Source organism: Chenopodium quinoa, unplaced genomic scaffold (genome assembly GCF_001683475.1).
Source record: "Chenopodium quinoa cultivar QQ74 unplaced genomic scaffold, ASM168347v1, whole genome shotgun sequence".
NCBI lineage: Eukaryota > Viridiplantae > Streptophyta > Magnoliopsida > Caryophyllales > Amaranthaceae > Chenopodium > Chenopodium quinoa.
This window is the reverse complement of record NW_018743946.1, coordinates 2,087,740-2,105,931: the sequence shown is the minus strand read 5'-3', so window position 1 is coordinate 2,105,931 and position 18,192 is coordinate 2,087,740. Positions and strand designations below refer to the sequence as shown.

General features: G+C 34.6%; 1 protein-coding gene across 1 annotated transcript; it reads left to right on the top strand.

Moving 5' to 3' along the window:
- Nucleotides 1–1,227: 1,227 nt before the first annotated feature.
- LOC110688978 (probable calcium-binding protein CML45) lies at nucleotides 1,228–2,592 on the top strand. Its single transcript, XM_021865722.1, has one exon. It carries the CDS (start codon nucleotides 1,959–1,961, stop codon nucleotides 2,565–2,567), a length of 609 nt encoding a protein of 202 aa, XP_021721414.1. The 5' UTR covers nucleotides 1,228–1,958; the 3' UTR covers nucleotides 2,568–2,592.
- Nucleotides 2,593–18,192: the final 15,600 nt, after the last annotated feature.

The following is an 18,192-nucleotide window of genomic DNA, read 5'->3' as shown; positions in this document are numbered from 1 at the left end:
ACCGAACCCGACTTGAACCGAAATTGACCCAAACTCGTTTTAACCCGTCAAAACCCGAATTTAACCCGACTTGAATTCCCGACTCATCTCTAACTTGACTCGAATTTAATCCGACCTGTTACAAACTTGACTCGAAACCAACCTAACTTGTTATTGAGCCGACTCAAATTCAACCCGACTTGTTATTGATCCGATTCGAATTTTACCCGACCTATTACTAACCCGACCCAAAAATATAACCCGATCTGTTACTAACCCGACTCGAAATCAACATGACTTGTTATTGCCCTGACCTAAATTCAACCCTAATTGTTCCTGACTCGATTTCAAATCACCTTAAATTCAATTTAGACCACCTTACAATTGTTGATCAAAGCATTTTGTCTAGGGAGACCAAGTTGGTCCAGGCTAGCAAAATAAAGGAGCATCATCCCTAAATATAAGAGTTAAATATAGTATATATTTGTTATATGATCAAAGGAGATAATTATCTTCCTAAATTATAGACTATAGTTCCCTAGTATATTGCCATATATATTAAAGTCAAAGGAAATAATTAGCTTGGTAAAAATGATAATTATCTATTTATAGTTAGTTGAACCCGAATATGACCCGATCTGATTGTAACCCGCAAATTATTGACTTGAACCGAACCCGACTTGAACTCGAGTATGACCCAACTTGAAAATGACCCGACCTGATTATAACCCGCAAATTATTGACTTGAACCGAACCCGACTCAAACCCAAGAATGACCCGACCTGATTCTAACCCGCAGAATATTGACTTGAACCCAACCCGGCTCAAACCCGAGAATTAACCTAACGCGTTTTAACCCGTGAAAACCCGAATTAAACCCGACCTATTGTTCACCCGACCCAAATGTAACCCGATATGTTATTAACCCGAACTAAACCCGACCCAAACCCGTTAAGATGTATGACCCGACGTGACCCGACTCAAGCATGAATGACCCAACCCGACCCACAAAGGTTACGACATTAACTCATATTGACCCGACCCGAGTTGACCCAACCCAAACCACTCTTACCCGAATCCGAACCCGACCCGTTTACCTGAATTGACAGCTCTAAGCATTATTCTAGCATTACACTATAACAATTTAATAGAATTTGATGCTTACAGCCTATATGGGGTCTTAATTTAACAAAATTATCATTTGTTATATGAGTCTAGGGGTATTTGGCGCAAATTCTTACAAACCTCAGGGTACACGGTGTATTTGAAAATTTTCAGAAGTACACTGTGCATTCGTTAAAACCTTAAAGGTATACAGAATAATTTTTTTTTTTTTAATTTTAAGATTTAAATAAGTAAAAATAAAGAAGAAGAAAATACTTTTGGTTGTAACTTGCAGCAGTGTGTAAATTAATTTTTTTGTCCCTTGGTGGAGGAGTTCCGTCTTTCCATTGTGTGCTTTTTTTTTTTTTTTGAGGAGTTCCATTGTGTTTATGTTCTATTATTTTGTTTTTCGTTTTCATTTTTGTTTCATTATCTATTTTTATTACTATCTTGTTTTGAAAGAAATAGACAAAAGGATAATCTAATGGGTTAGGAGAAAAGTGGTCCATAACAAAAGTCTACCTCATATTATTGACTTGCTTAACGCGACATACTTCCACAACATACATAGGAAACTTCCAAGTTCGTCTTAGATACATTTCTTATACGAATCCTAAATTATTAAGTAATTTATCATCACAAATTTCAACCTATTTTGCTCCAACCTTCTAATCCAACTTCAAAGCAAAATCCATGAACTTTCCTTGCACCTAAACCATCTTCATGATCTTTTCTAACCCTTTAAAAAGTTCATCATCCTATTATATATATTTAGATCAAGCCATGCCTATTTTCCATCATCCATCAAACAATTTGCGAATTTCCTCCATGCTAGCAAAGCTGTAATATTCGATAAACAAGTTAATATTTTTACAATGGAGAAGGCATCATCATCATCATCATCTTACAACACACTTTCCTCAAATTTCCTTGATTTAATTTTCCTACATGTTATTTTTGACTTGAAACATAACTTGTCAAATTTCTTCACGAGTTCTTGGTCACTTTTCCATGCAAAGTTTCATTTCTTCAACTCTTCTGAGGCCGTCATGTTTGAGCCAAAGAGCAACAACATTATTGTAGGGAAGCAATCTTCGATTAGCTCTAACGATGTAGTATCTATTGATCATGATGATGATTGCTTGTTTGGACGCGATATAGACATGATCATGGAAATACTTGGAATTCAACATTGTTTTGAAGGAGAAGAGCTTCAAAAGAAGTGGGGTTGTAAAGAATTATCTAATATATTCGAAGATGAACCAAGTTTGGAAGAGGTAAAAGAAGCTTTCGATGTATTTGATCAAAATAAAGATGGGTTTATAGATGCAGGGGAATTACAGAGAGTGCTATGTGTTTTAGGGATAAGGAAAGGGGTAGAGTTGCAAGATTGTAGAAAAATGATTAAGGGTTTTGATCAAAATAATGATGGGAAAATAGATTTTAATGAGTTTGTAGGGTTTATGTTAAAGACTTTTAATTGAAATATATATTTCATTTTTTTATGAAGATTTGTGGAGAGGTTTCCCTTTATTTGTTGCTTATTTGAGTATGATTCTATAGCTACTAATGGTTATGGTTTTCGAAAATCGGAAATTTAAACTCCTTACAAATAGGAATACAATAAAATGAAATAATATTAGACTAGAAAATTTGAATATGCTTAATATGAAGTTTGATCTAATAATAAAATTTATTACCATTCACACTAGATAAAATAGTAAAAATACTATTCTTTGAACTTGTGTGATGCTATGATAATGAATAAATTTCCTCATCGATTACTCCATCCATTTCAAAGTATGTAACATTTAACTTTTACACTAGGTATTTACATAAACCACTTTGACCCCATTTTTATGCTTTGTACATTAGATTATGCATACTCTGTATAATTTATGACTAACTAGCACTATCTAAACGGTTTGACAGTTTGGGTTTGGTTCGATATTAAATCGAGTCGGTTTGAAATCGGTTTAACTGTCTCGTGGGTCGGTTCCAGTTCGGTTTAAATAGTTATTGGTTCGATTCGGTTTTGGTTTATTCTTGAGCGGTTTAAATTCGGTTAGGGTTAGTTGTAAACAGTCCGGGTAGTAAACGGTTCGGTGCAGACGCGTTGAAGTTTGTTAACGGTTCGGTGTAAACGGTTTTTATCCCGGTTCAAACAGTTTCGGTTGGAAACGGTTTCGGGTTATAAACAGTTCAGTTCTTTTTCGGTTCAATTTATAAATAGTTCGGTTCTTTTTCAGTTCAGTTTATAATTGGTTCAGTTCTTTTTCGGTTCAGTTTATAACTAATTTGATTCTTTTTCTGTTCAGTTTATGGCATGAGGATTTTTAGTGGCAGGAAGATATTATATACTACGATAATAAATTTTCAATAAATAATAATTTAATTTGACAGGAAGAATTTTTGTACTTTGATAATTAAATTTCATTTAAAACACCTTTTAAATTGATTTTAATATTCTCTTATAGTAAGCAGTTTGTAGCCGATTCGTTTATAAGCGGCCTGGTTCATAAACGATTCAGTTTGCAAGCGGTTCGGTTTATATACAATTCGGTGCAAACGGGTTGCGCGTTGTTAACGGTTCGGTGTAAACGGTTTTTATCCATGTTCAAATGGTTTCGGGTTGAAAGTGGTTTCGGGTTAGAAACAGTTCGATTCTTTTTTGGTTCGGTTTGATTTCAGTTCGGTTTAGAACTGGTTCGGTTCATTAACGGGTTCAGTTCTTATACGATGTAACGTTATTCGATCGGTTCGGTTTCGGGTTCAACATTTAACATCATACTAGAAATGTCTGAAATTACCCGACTCGATAAGTCGACTTAACTAGCAATGACTTTTTTTTTTTTTTTGAAAGGAACTAGCAATGACTTGAACTTAACTTATACTCGAACAATTATGATGGATGATAGCGTTGATCGTCTGAGCCATAAGAGAAATCGTAATCAACCTATTATTAACCATCAACCAATTTAACCTAATATTCTTTGAACTAAACACAAACTAGCACCGGTTTGATATTAACCGCAATCTATATATCTCTCTGGACTAAACGACAATTAGAACCCAAACTAATACCTAGCCCAACTAGAATCCGAAATCGATCATGGCCATACACAACTTGCTATTGTCATCCTAACTTATGGTGCCTATAATTTAATTTTATCCAACTCATTGTTGATCAAACATGAAACTAACACGTAAATATATATAATCATCAAATTCAATCCGAACTATTGTTACTCGACCCTAAACAAGTGAAACTAAAAATAATTAACCTTGAAATACTACAATTAACGACTAATTTTTCTTTTATAAAATTTTTAATTAATATTCGGTAGAATTTTATTTTATTTTATTTTGTGTGTGTGTGTTGGGTGATGAGAATCGATCCTAGGATCACTTGGAACCGAGAGAGGAGCTCTGACCAATTGAGCTATCCCTCACTCTCTGTTTTTTTTTTTTTTTTTTTTGGAAGGGCTCTCATTTTGTTGATAGGTTCTAAATTTGGTTTAGCAAAATATTTATACCTTTTGTTTGGATCTTGTATATACCTTTGTACGCAATTCTAAAGGTTTAGTAGTCTGTTTTTTTTTTTTTGTGTTTTACCCGGTTCACCCTTTGGGCTAATTCGGATTCGGGGATCAGTTCTGGGTGGTTAGGTTCCAGTCCCCTCCCAATTGTTGTTGCGGGGGATCGAACACGGGTCCTCTCTACCAAGTGTAGTCCCAATCACCACTACACCAACAGCCAATTGGTAAAGATTTAATAATCTGTGACTCCGAAGTAATGTGTGATTGAATTTTGGAAAGAGTAGCTACACACATACTTTTAATGCTTAAAAATAACATGCTTTCTCCATTTTTTATTAAGTTGACATATTTTAACTTTCGTAATATTTACCTAAGTTACTTTCATTTCTTTTTAAGATTATAATTGAGATAAATAGTCATACCTCATACAAAATCTTGTTGGATTTGTCTAAATTATACTTTTAGAATACAAAGTTTTTAAATTTTGTCTTATTGATAGTTTAAGACATTGAAGTTTGAAATCATGTATTGTCAAACATATGTACATAAATGTGTCAATTAATGCTATTTTATGATAGACATTATAGTAGATGTTAGAAAATCATTGTTCTAATATACTCTTTTTTTTGCATTTTTACATAACATTAGGAAAAAAAATGGATAATAATATATGTAGCTCTTAGGGCTATGTATAAGCATTAAAAATATACTTCCTAAAATGGAATTAAGTTGGGAATTCATGACCAAATCACACGCAGATAAATGTTAATTTATCTTTAACACTACATTTCTTAGCTTCTTATACATAGCCCTAGGCTATGTTTATCATTTAAAAATAAATAAATAAATACTAGTCCAAACCAGTGTAATATTGGTTTTGGACATATTCTTTCAGTCCAATCCATGTGTGGTCCAAGCAAATCCGTCTAGTCTCTCTTACTTTAAATATGTGTTATTTTAAAAATATATTTCTAGCAAAAACTTTTTATACATCTTATTTACTCACAATAATATTATTGTTACAACGATGTAACTTTTGTTGAATTTAGGGTAATTTAATTTTAATTTTGTTGAATTTATGATAACTTTTACCCATAAAGCTTAAATAACTTTTATTTATATCAGGATAAACTATATATAGCGAGTAACTTTCATTATAGGGTAACATTCGATCATTTTAAGGTAATTTTGAAGCGGATGTGCAATATTTTATTTTACATCCGATTTTTTTTTTTAAATGTTTGTCTATTTCTAGAGATTGTAATTAAAATATTTGATTGTAAACTGTGTAATATATCCAAATGAGACAATCCTAATGAAACAAGAGAGTGTTTTATTTACATGATTTTTGAATATTTATTGATTGTACTAAAGTTTTGAATCTTCATGTGTGCAATACTGCACTTGTGCATACATATACTATAGATGGGTCTTGTCTCAAAAACATGATAGTCGGTCATTCATCACATGGGTAAAGATTTTTTGATTTTTTTTTTTTTTTTTTTTTGACAAGATGGGTGTAGATTATTTATTTATTTTACTTTATTAGAAAGTCATTTAATACAATTCTTGATTGCTTAAAGCTAAGATCTTAAATCTTACATAGATCATTATATCTAGAAATCTAGAATGAAATAGGAAAATTTGGTTTCTCAATACAATTTGAAGGAAACAATTATGTCCTCCCTTGTAGTAATAGCTAGCTTTGGACGTATGCTTTGCTCTTCATCAATCGCTAGTAGGTTGTTCGGCTGGCGGCAGCAACGGTGACGATGGAAGGTTAAAAGGAAATCCAGACCTAGAGTTAACGTTTGGACCCACATTTGAGCTACCATAATCCATCAATTCCACAGCAAGAAATCTTGATTTTCGTGGAGTTTCCTACAAAAATGAGTAAAATGACATTCATAACATATTTTACGTGTTAGTAATAGAAGAAATTTACAACTCTTGCTTGTCTAAAGCATACACATATAAAGTTCATGGAAACTAATCAAGTCGAAGTCAGAAAAAAAGGAAGTCATGAAGAAGTGTATGTTTTTCATTCCTAAATGTTTCTTTTCTCCCTACTTTATTTGTCCAAGTTGACTAATATTCCTTCCGTCCCCGATTGATAGTCACTTTTGCCATTTTTTGTAACTTAAAATGTTAGTCACATTTGTTTTTTAAAAGTACCATTATTATTATTTTTTTTACCAAAATTCTCTAATATGTGCGAAAATATTTGTCCAAATATAACATTCCCATATAAATTTATTTTCCTTATTTTTTTGCATGTCCAATGTAAATTTACTTTTTCAATGTACTTTATTTATTTCTCCTTAATTCCCGTAATTTTTTTAGCAAAAGTGACTATCAATCGGAGACGAAGGGAGTATCTCATATACTTCGTAATTTTTATCTAGAAATCAATAATAGTACTTATAAATTTTGATGTCATCTTAAAAGTATTTCTTTTTAACTCTTTGCTAGATCATTATCACACCTGTCTCTTTGCTAGATCATTATCACACCTGTCGTCCTGTTGTATGGAATAAATTTTATAAGAAAGAAATGATAAAAAGGAGCATGTCAACTTTTACAACATATATATTCCATACTAGAGAGGAAAATTGAGAGCCAAGTCAACGTGTCTTTTGACTTTTGGTTTATTTACATGAAGTAACATTTAATCACACCCTCTTTTAAGTTGGAATATGTCTCTAAAAAAGACATTTACGTGTCTTTTTCCTCGCAAAAGCTCCACATAGTTTCTTGAGCTTGTTCAATGAAATATCTAATGAATTGCATTTTATCATAACAAAAATAAACAATTTGAAAAACGATCATATACTACCTCCGGTCCAAATTACTCATAACTTTGGGTATTATTTGTGAGATATAAAATATTTCAAAATTACTAGTAATTTAGACCGAAGGTAGTATATTATTATAGCCCCAATGACTTGCACCTTTAGGAAAAGAAAGAAAGGATAATTTAAATGTAAATTTACAATAAAATAAATACTAGTATTACTTTAAACATTGATAAGACGGGTGGATTGAGATAATGTGATGTGAAGTACTAATACCTCTATAAGTTACTTTTATTATACGGTTTATTTACGGGAGGTGATACACATAGACAAAGTTTATGTGTAGCCCCAGATAGACAACCAATGAAATGGTGACACGTCAATTTTGTAAAAAAAATAAAGAAAGAGAGTTGAGCGGGATAATTGAGCGGTAAAAATGAGTGAGATTCCCGCCTTGAAGTGAGCAGCGATAATGATTAAATTTATGGCGCCATTTTGCTAAAAAATAAAACTCAAAAATTTCGATTATATTCTCCTTTCTCAGCGTTTTAGATGGCGCCATTTTGCTAAACAGTATAACTCAAAAATTTCAATTATTCGACTAGAAGTGGTTCTCCTTTCTCAGCGTACGATAACTTAGTCCACCAAGGTATGTTAATATAGTTTTAGAAACAATTTCTACGGTATTGGTGAATGAAGTTCAAGTCATTTGTTGAATTGAAGCTGAAGTAAGAAGCTCAAAACTTTATTGAGGGCATTGACAGTATAGTGAGTAATAAAGTAATATGTTATATTTGATGAAAAAGTTGTTTATAAGGAAATATAATTGGGTTGAAGAAGATAGATATGATTATAGTTTTGCTATTTAATTCCAATCCACTGTTTAAATAATGAAAAAATATGGAAGTTATTGATTTGTAGTTAATAATGTATAATGTACCTTTATCGTGAGTTTATAAAATTGATTTTAAACAATCTTTGTGTGAAATTATTTTTTTTAGTATGAATATAATTATAGTGGTATGATTATGTATTATTACATGTATATTATTTAATTGTAGTGGGGAATTATTTATGAGTTTAATTGTGCTGTGCAGGGTTGGGTTGTAGTGTAATGGCAAATGTGGAGGGCAATTCCGAAAGAAACAGTGATCTAAACAAGGTGTTTGAGGACTGTGAAGAAGAGGATCGGGGAATAGCAAATCCCCCAGAAGTTGGAATGACCTTTGTATCAGGAGAAGAGTATGCCCAGTTTTTCCACGACTATGCTTTCAAAAAGGGTTTCATGTTCTTCACTGAAACTAGCAAACTAATGGATGAGTACAAGGACGAAGGTGTTACTCGAACAGGGGTAGGGAAGTATGAGACAATGTACCATATGATGCAACGATTAAGATTTAAATGTAAAATGGGGGGTATAAACAAAGCAAAGGGTCAAACGTCATAGGGTGCAAAGTGTTTGTTGATGCTCATTTAATAGATGGGAAGATGCAAGTACGTGGTTGTAAATTGGATCACAATCATCCAATTGATCCATCATGTAGCCGTTTAATGGTGAATTATAGAAGTGTAGATGAACCGACTTGTGAACGAGTCATACTAAATTTTTGCATTACATATACTCCTAAAACAATATATTTTCATACTAAAATAACACAAATGATGCATTACATAATTTTTCTAAACAGTTTCAATACTACAACAATACACTTGGTCGCCGTCGTCTCTTTCGCTTGCTCACCGACACCTTTTATTTCACCCTCCGTTGTTCTACACCATCTTATGTACCACATCAGTGTATGATTTCGCCGAACATCAATTCATACTCTAAACCACATCAATTTTTCATTACATCGAACCATCGTCCCTTCTTTTACTCTCAACCACATCACTGACCTTATAGCCACCGTCGTCCACCGTCGTCTTTAAGTCACCATCGTCCACCCTCGCCTTAAACACACCGTCGTTCTCCTTGAAGCCACCTTATTCAGCTTAAACCCACCGTTGTTGACCATCGCCTTAAGCAAGCCACCGTCGTTGACCCTCGCCTTAAACCCACCGTCTTCGATCCTCACCCTTAAGCCACCGTCGTCGACCATCCTAAGTATCTACTCGCAAATATTCATCCCAAAAGTACAATTATTTCCAAATTTTGAATTTGAATTTCAAAATTTTCTTTTCAAAATTTTTCAGAACAATTGGGGTAGGACCAAGTGGGCCAAGCTTATCAACCAATAAAAACATTTGTCTATGTGGGGTACACATAGACTATTTCTATGTGTACCCTTTTCGTTTATTTACCTTCAATTCATTGGTCATTTTTAAATTTGTCTGTCAAGATATTGTAACAAGTGAAGTATTATAATTTGGATGGATTTTTATTTGAGAATCTCTTTTTAGTTTCTAGAATCTCTTTATTATAAGAGTAATAAATTTTAGAAAGATACTTTGTATTATGGGATGGAGAGAATAGTATATACGATTTATTGGTTGTCATCCTATATACCATCGTATGACTAGGGCTGCAAACGATCCGGGCCGAGCCGAGTTTTAGTCTGTTCGAGCTAAGCTTGATAAAAAAATATTTGTGTTCAAACGATCTCGAGCTTGAACGAGCTTTTAAAAATCTTGTTCGAGCTAGGATCGTTAAAAATTTGGCTTGTTCGAGATTTGTTCACGAACATACTTGTTTGCATTTCAAGTTTAACTTCGAGCTTGAACGAGTCTAAATCGGGTTTAATCAAATAAACGAGCCGAAATTTATCATTAAAAATATATGATTTCTTTCCAATTTTAACACATCCATTTAATTTTATATACGAAGTATAAGATATTTATATTCTTTCTATAGAAAAAGGTAATGACAGAGTTTTCATGCCTTTACACGGTGAAATAATTAGTACTTTTTACAATATGTATAAATAAAAGATTTATAAATTTTCCAAGTTTTAATTGGCCGTGAAAAAACTTAAAAATGGACTTCAACGAGTTGTTCATGCACGCTACCGAGTTGAACATGATGTTGTTCGAGCTTTGTTCATTTATTTGACGAGGTTAAGAATTTTGTTCAAGCTAGTTTGTTAGCTTAACAAACGAGTTTTGACCAAACTTTGACCGAGTTTATTCGCGAATAGTTCACGAACATATCGGCTCATTTACACCACTACGTACGACACGTCATACATAATTCTTCTTCCTACTTTACAATTAGTACGAGTCTCAAGTCTCTCAAGTTCTAACGACCAACATGTATATTTATAGGTCAATATGAGATTTGAGAAGGATATATGCAAAACTTTTTCCCTAAAAAGACGGAAATTAAGGTACAACTTACTTGCTTCAAGGAAGGCATCACTGCTTCAGCAACTGGACTTTCCCGTAAAATTCTTCCATATCCTTCAACAACACAAACGTATATTGCATTAGATTGTAAATTGTAATATAAAAACATGAAAATTCAAAGGTAAAAAACTCTAAGTACCTTGAGAAAATGAGACAACTAAAAGTGCCAAAACAAGAAAAATTGGTACAAATTGAGAATGACCCATTATTTCTTTCACTATATTATGAAATGGGTTGCTCTTAAATTTTTGTAAAGTTTTGAGTTTATATAAATGCCAAGAACAAAGCTTTTCTGGAAACTCTCTCAATTAAAGTTTCAGATCCAATGCACAACTCTTTAATCTTTATTGGGAGCTATGAATTATTAGTTGTATAATTAAATTAATTAATTAAGTGCATCAGGTTGTGTTATTACCTTGAAAGTCGTAACCCAACTTTGAGTTTAATAAATTTATTTAATTATGCATGTAAACATGTCTAAGATAGGTTTGCAATACTATAATGTGTGTGGGTGTGGCCTTAAAAGTTGACTTTATAGTGTGTATTAAGTGCTAATTGTACTTCTTTTGATACTATAATTGTTTAGTGATTTAGAGTTTCAATATTGTTGATTGGTTAATCTTCGTGGAAGCATGGTGTGCTTTTACAAAGATGTAACGTGAGTAGTGCTGTCAAATTTCAAACCGAAACCGTTTAACTGCCCGAAACAGACCGACCCAAATGAGAACCGAACCGATTAAAAATCGATTTTTTTGAAACCGAAAATCGACCCGAACCGTATTTTAGTAAACCCGAAACCGAATCGACCCGAATAATGTTAAACCATATAAGAACCGAACCCGTTAACAAACCGAACCGAATATAAACCGAACTGAAAGAAAACCGAACCGAAAAAGAACCGAACCGTATCTAACCCGAAACCGTTTAAACTGGAAAAAAAACCGCTTACACCGGACCGTTAGCAAACTGCTACCCGTTTGCACCGAACCATTTAAAAACCGAACTGATTGTAAACCGAACTGTTTGTGAACCAAACTGCTTCTAAATCGAACCGTTTACAAACTTTTTTATATAATTAAATGGATTTTTTTTTGACAGGGATATAATTAAATGGATTAAATATTAGAAATCTTAGAATATTTTTTTTTAAAATAGCAAGGCAAATCATTCATTAAGGTCTTAAGGATAATCAGTGTTCACAAACAAGAGCAAAACAAGCAGGCTCAGGCCCTGCCTCAAACTATTAGCAACACTACTGCCTCTAGTCATGTATACATTTGAGGTGATGAAACCAAATGAACAAAAAGCTTGTAATATTAAGTACCAAGGCTTGGCTGAAGGCGTAATAAATAAAATTAATTCACAGAGACTATTAAGCATATGATTACATTGATTCTATGAGTAATAATGAATTACGTGAGTATATTAGTGCTAACACTGGTAAGTAATTGCTGTAGGTGCCTCCTTGTTGAGGTGAGTGGTTCACTTTTAATCAGACATGTTAGTTGTATGAACTTATTTGAACTTATTGGTGATAATTCAATCCGGATTTTTTCGTAAATTATCAAAAGAACTATACATGGAGTATTTGGCTTTGTGTATATAAACTTGATGAAAATATAGTGTTTTCAAGGCTACCCGAAGAACAAAGCAATTAGCCAATATCAATTATAAGGGTTAAGACTTAAGAGAAGAAAGCCAAAGCACTTTATTTTTTTTTTAGGTGACATAAGCTTAAACGACATACTACATAAAATTATTAAAGAAGTAAGACTAGAGTTTGCTGTCGTAGCAAGGTGGTGGGCCTTCTAGACCACGTCCAATTGCACTTTGTGAACGTTGCACCAATTAAATTCTCGACTGAGCTGACGGATACGATCCACCGTCCATCTAAGAGTAATATCCTGACCCTTTAAATTCTTGAGTGAGTAAACCATAGAACATGAATCAGTATAAATAGTAATAGCACGTAGCATCCATAGCCCCTCTAAGCAAGCATTCATTTCCGCGTGTAATGCTAATTGTGCCAACCCATTGGAAGCTCCACCCAATGACCCCTGTTCCCCGTACTCCCCAAACTCTGGGCACCACCCCATTCCTGATCTATGAGTGTGTCTATTCTAAGACCGTACCCATCGACCAGAATGACCATGGGCCTCAACCCTTCACCCAAGTCTTGTAAAATAGCTCGTAGAAACCTAAGAGGGTGGTCAACAGTATGTTTCGGTGGGTGTAAGGATATAAGCATATTATCCGTCCCTGTAGAAAAAATTCCCTGCTGGCGAAGACCCTCGCAAATAATGGATGGTATAGAAATACCGATAGTACCCGGGACGTTAAAGACACTATTATTCCTCGAAATCCACAACCCCCCATAGAGTTGCAATAAAAAATGTGGTTCTATGAGCATGGTAACCATCCTTGCATATGAAAATCCGGATATAGTACATGATCCAATCTTCAAAGGATTGGTCTGCATTAGCTTGTGAGTGGATTTGTAAAATTCCACCCCTCAAAGCATCTTGAGTAGAAGTGCAAAATCTGAACAAGTGTTGTAAATCCTCCTCTTGAGACCCACAAAGGTCACACTGAATATTAATCTCCAATCCTCTTCTACCCAGATTACACCATGTTGCAATTCCATTCCAAAGGAGGGTTTCCACATAAACAATTTACATTTTGGCAGAATATCAAGTGACCACAGTGTTTTATATATATCCAGAATATTGTCGTTTATCTGTGGTGCAGTAGACTGTTTAAGGAACCCAGACCCCATTTTGACTGTATAACATCCAGACTTGTGGTAACCCCAGTACAAAAAGTCATCAGCATCTTGGTTTGGTAATTCCAAACTAGCAATCAACTTGTACTTCTCCCTAAAAAAAAACAAACGCTCTCCCTTCTCTCTAAAACAAAGAAAACCCCTTTCCCCTATTTCACTTGTCGCCGGCGCCTAGAGCAATGCTGCTCATCTACGGTCTTCGGCGAGCATTCTTAAAAATTATTTGGTCTAGTTCAACTAGGCTTCATCCCAAAGCTAACCCATACGCTTCGTTTTCCCGAAGTAAAGTTAGGGTTAGGGTTTCTTCTTTTGGGGAAAGTTTCTTTAGTCTACTTTAAAGCACCATACCAGGTCTTGTAGAAAAAGTAAGCGAATTTTTGTTCGCATCCATCGTCTCTAGTCATCAACAACACCAGAAGGTTATGGGATTCGACAACCGAGGGTCCTTTTCATAGCTTTCCCAATCGTCGCTGTTTGAAATTTCACCGGTAAAGGTAAAGGTTAGGGTTAGGGTTTCTTGTTTGAATTAGGATCTGTTGCTTAAGGGTTGTTGAATTTGGTCAGACCAGGGTTTTGGTTTAAAATTGGAGCTAACTTCATCGCCGCCGTGTGTAAATTTGAATTAAACGGAATTAGAGGTAAAGGTAAAGATTAGGTTAGGGTTTCTTCTTTGGTTTTTATCCTTTTTAATCTTAGTCTGCCTGTTACCATGTTTAGCTTCTTGGTGTGTTTTAGTCTTATTTTCAGTTTGTGGAATTTAAGTTTGTGGTTTAGTATGTTTTGCAGCTTTCTTGCTATTATGTTTTGCTGAAAGTACAGTGTGATGCGCTTCAATGCAACCTTTGTTGTTCCATTTGGGTTTGGTCGTCTATACTCTTGTGGTTTTACAGGGATTTTGGGAAGCTAGGGGATGTGTTAGCCACTTCTTTCAGTTTTTTGGCATTCGGGCTTAGGTAAATTTGGGGTTTGTGGTTTCCTGTGGACTGTTTGGGTTTGTGAGGTTGATTTTGGCTTGTTATTTGTGTGCTATTACCTCTTTTGATTTCTCTAATCAAAAAAGTTTTGGAAGGTATATAGATATGAAAAAGTTTACTACACAACCCTACTATGATTAACTAGTTTAAGACTCGTGCTATGCACGACAATAAGTCTATTATTTTTTTAAAATAATAATTGTATCTAATAAATAAAATTTGATAAAACATATCTATAAACATATAAAAATTAAACAAATTTTCAGAAACTTATATTAAAGAAAAATGGAAATAAATAATCCCACCTTTGTATGGTCTGACAATAAAAATCTCACCTTTTAATTATTATGAGACAATCCTACCTTTGCATGTCATCTTTTTTTAACAGACCATGACTTTTTAGTGATCGGGTTATGTAGGTTATGTGCCACGTGTCAAAATTTAATAGGTTTATTTCATTTTTTAATACAAAAATACAGAAAACAAAGTACAAAAAAAGAAAAGAAAAAAACCTAGCCACTAACCCCCACTGTGAAACCCTAGTCCCTACCTAGCCACCACCAAAACTTGATGTCCGCCCTTCTTAACCTCTGAAAATGGCGGCCTGGGACAAGGATGCATTTATAGGGTATTTAAGGGGGGTTTTCAGGGCTAGAGTGGGGATTTTCGTGGTGGTTAGGAAGCTGGAATGGAGTTTTCGGCGGTTGGGTAGGGTTCTCGGCGGGTTTACTGAGGATTTTCAGGATGATGGCTTTGGCCTGTGGTGGTTATGGTGGTTTTCAGGGTTGATTTGGTCGAGGGTGATTTCGGGGTTAGGTTTTGGTCAGCAGCGTGGTTTTTGGTATTGGGGGGGGTATCGATTGGCCGTTTTTAGGGGTTTAGGGCGGCGAGTGGCCGGTATATGGTGGGGTTAGGGTTTCACGGTGGTTGGTGGTACGGTGGTAGATTTTTTTAAAAATATTTTTACCTGTCTTTTATTTAAAAAAAAAATTGACCAATTATTGACCAACACGTGGCTTAAAAAAAAAACATTTTAACCTGTTTAACAGGTTGTAGCTAAACAAGATTGTTAAAAGAAGATGACACTCAAAGGTGGGATTGTCTTATACTCCCTCCATTTTTATATACTTGCTCCACTTTCCATTTGCGGTCGTTTTTAAATACTTACTCCACTTCCTTATTTGGAAAGCTTTTACAATATTTAATCAATTTCTCTCACCTAGAGAGAGAGAGAGAGAGAGAGAGTTAGGGTTTTTGGGAAGCTTGGTTGCTTGTGTGTCAATTCACTGTATGTCAATTGTTGTGTCATGCAACCCTAGGCATGGTTTATATTTATAGATCATATCTAGAAATAAAACCATGTCAAGTCCAAAAACCCATTAGACTCTTCTAACTATCCAAGCCCAATTATTAACATGGCATGTTATGAACTCATGAGGCCCAATAATGGGCCTCTAACTTGTTTAACCTAATACTCTTATGTGTGACCTTGTAGGATCCATTCTATAAGGCTTTGGGCCATTAAACTTCGCCCAAAGATTAATTGTCATATCTAGCACCAAACATTGATGACCCTATAGAATGAACTAATTATCTCCATAATCGTGATCCTAAATATATCTAGTAATTGCACTTATCGAAGACATAACTCCTTCAATCTCCCACTTGTCTGAGACAAGTGCGCAATATTCAAATTCCTTAAGTCAATGTGTGTCGATTTGATAATATGATTGCATCTCATGTCGTGATCATATTAGTCTACAAATCTTTTCTTGAAATGCTGAGTTAGATTCACAGAACAAATGATTGCTATGTAATGCATTTTATCACGACCATGCATTTTCTGAATTCTCCCTCTTCAAGGGGCCAAGACACATTCCTAATTAAATAGGTAGACTCAATCCAATTTGTGGCAACCAAAGCTCCCACTCTACTCATGAAGCAACCGGGAAACACCCTTTATAATCCCCAGTTACGACTGGGCGTTTGAGTGTAACAAAGTTAAATCAATCATTAAATGGAATCAGTGTTCCACTCATGTCAAAGGAATCCACTAATATATCTGGAAGTTCTATACTTGAACTTCAAAGTAGGTCTATAGTTCGATCATGCATCATTTATGCATATCCATGTGATTGACCGAACATCATCACTATGTTCCTATAGCCCATGAAACTGCACTATCCAATCAATCTTACATGCTAGTCTAATTTAAGAAATCATTTGTGTCCAGTTTAATGATTCTGAACTAGAAAATCAAATAATATATGGATTTTGTTCACATGTGGGGTTTCATTCACCAGGTCATCAACCTGATGAGCCCATCAATCCATAATTATTTTGGACATTTTATTTAATATCGAAAACCATCATTAAATAAGAGAAACAATAAAATTTCTAATTAAACATAATTCTGCAAATGAATGTATTACATATGTAACTTATTTTTCTCCAAAAACAAATACAACTTCTAATTACATCATTTGCCTCAATCCAGATTCATTAGCATGTTTCTCATGCTTTGGAAGTGGAAGGGGTTTAGTAAGTGGATCAGCAATATTCTCATCCGTATGAATTTTGCACATCTTGACATCTCCTTTGTCAACAATCTCTCGAATGAGGTGATATTTCCTCTCTACATGTTTGGATTTGAAGTGTGACCTAGGCTCCTTTGATTGAGCAATGGTGCCATTGTTATCACAATACAACTCGATTCCCTTTTGAGCACTTGGTATGACATCCAGCTCAGTTAGGAACTTCTTAATCCAAACTGCTTCCTTAGCTGCTTCAACAACAGCTAAATACTCTGATTCTGTTGTAGAGTCTACGACAGTGCTTTGCTTTGAACTCTTCCAGCTCACTGCTCCTCCATTCAGACAGAAAATGTATCCAGATTGTGATTTGAAATCATCTCTATCTATTTGGAAACTCGCATCTGTATAACCTTTGACAACCAACTCATCTTCGCCACCATATACTAGAGACATTCCTTTAGTCCTTCTCAAGTACTTAAGGATGTTCTTGGCTGCTGTCCAGTGTGCTTCTCCTGGATTTTCCTGAAACCTGCTACACATACTCAGAGCATATGCAACATCCGGCCTTGTACATATCATGGCATACATGATTGACCCTATTGCCGAAGCATAAGGTTTATCAACAATATGTCTCATCTCTTCTGGCGTGCTAGGGCATTGAGATTTACTGAGCGTAATGTCATGCGACATGGGGAGAAATCCTCTCTTAGAGTCTTTCATGGAATACCTATCAAGAATCTTATCAATATAAGTCTCTTGACTTAATCCAATCATCCTTCGAGATCTGTCTCGATGGATCTTGAACCCCAATATGTATTCAGCCTCACCTAAGTCCTTCATGGAAAAACAACTCTTCAACCATTCCTTGACTGACTCAAGCATTGGTATGTCATTCCCCATGAGTAGTATGTCATCTACATACAAGACTAAGAAAACAATGCTACTCCCACTAGACTTTCTTGCATACACAAGGTTCCTCTTCACTTTTGACAAAATCAAACAGTTTTATTGCTTTATCAAAGCGAACATTCCAACTCCTGGATGCTTGCTTCAATCCATAAATGGATTTCTGAAGTTTGCATACCTTTCTAGGATTTTCTGGGTCTTCAAAACCCTTAGGTTGTATCATATACACTTCCTCCG

Bases quoted from the DNA above. Each gene is read 5' to 3' on its own strand.
- LOC110688978 (XM_021865722.1), top strand. From the start codon at position 1,959: ATGGAGAAGGCATCATCATCATCATCATCTTACAACACACTTTCCTCA.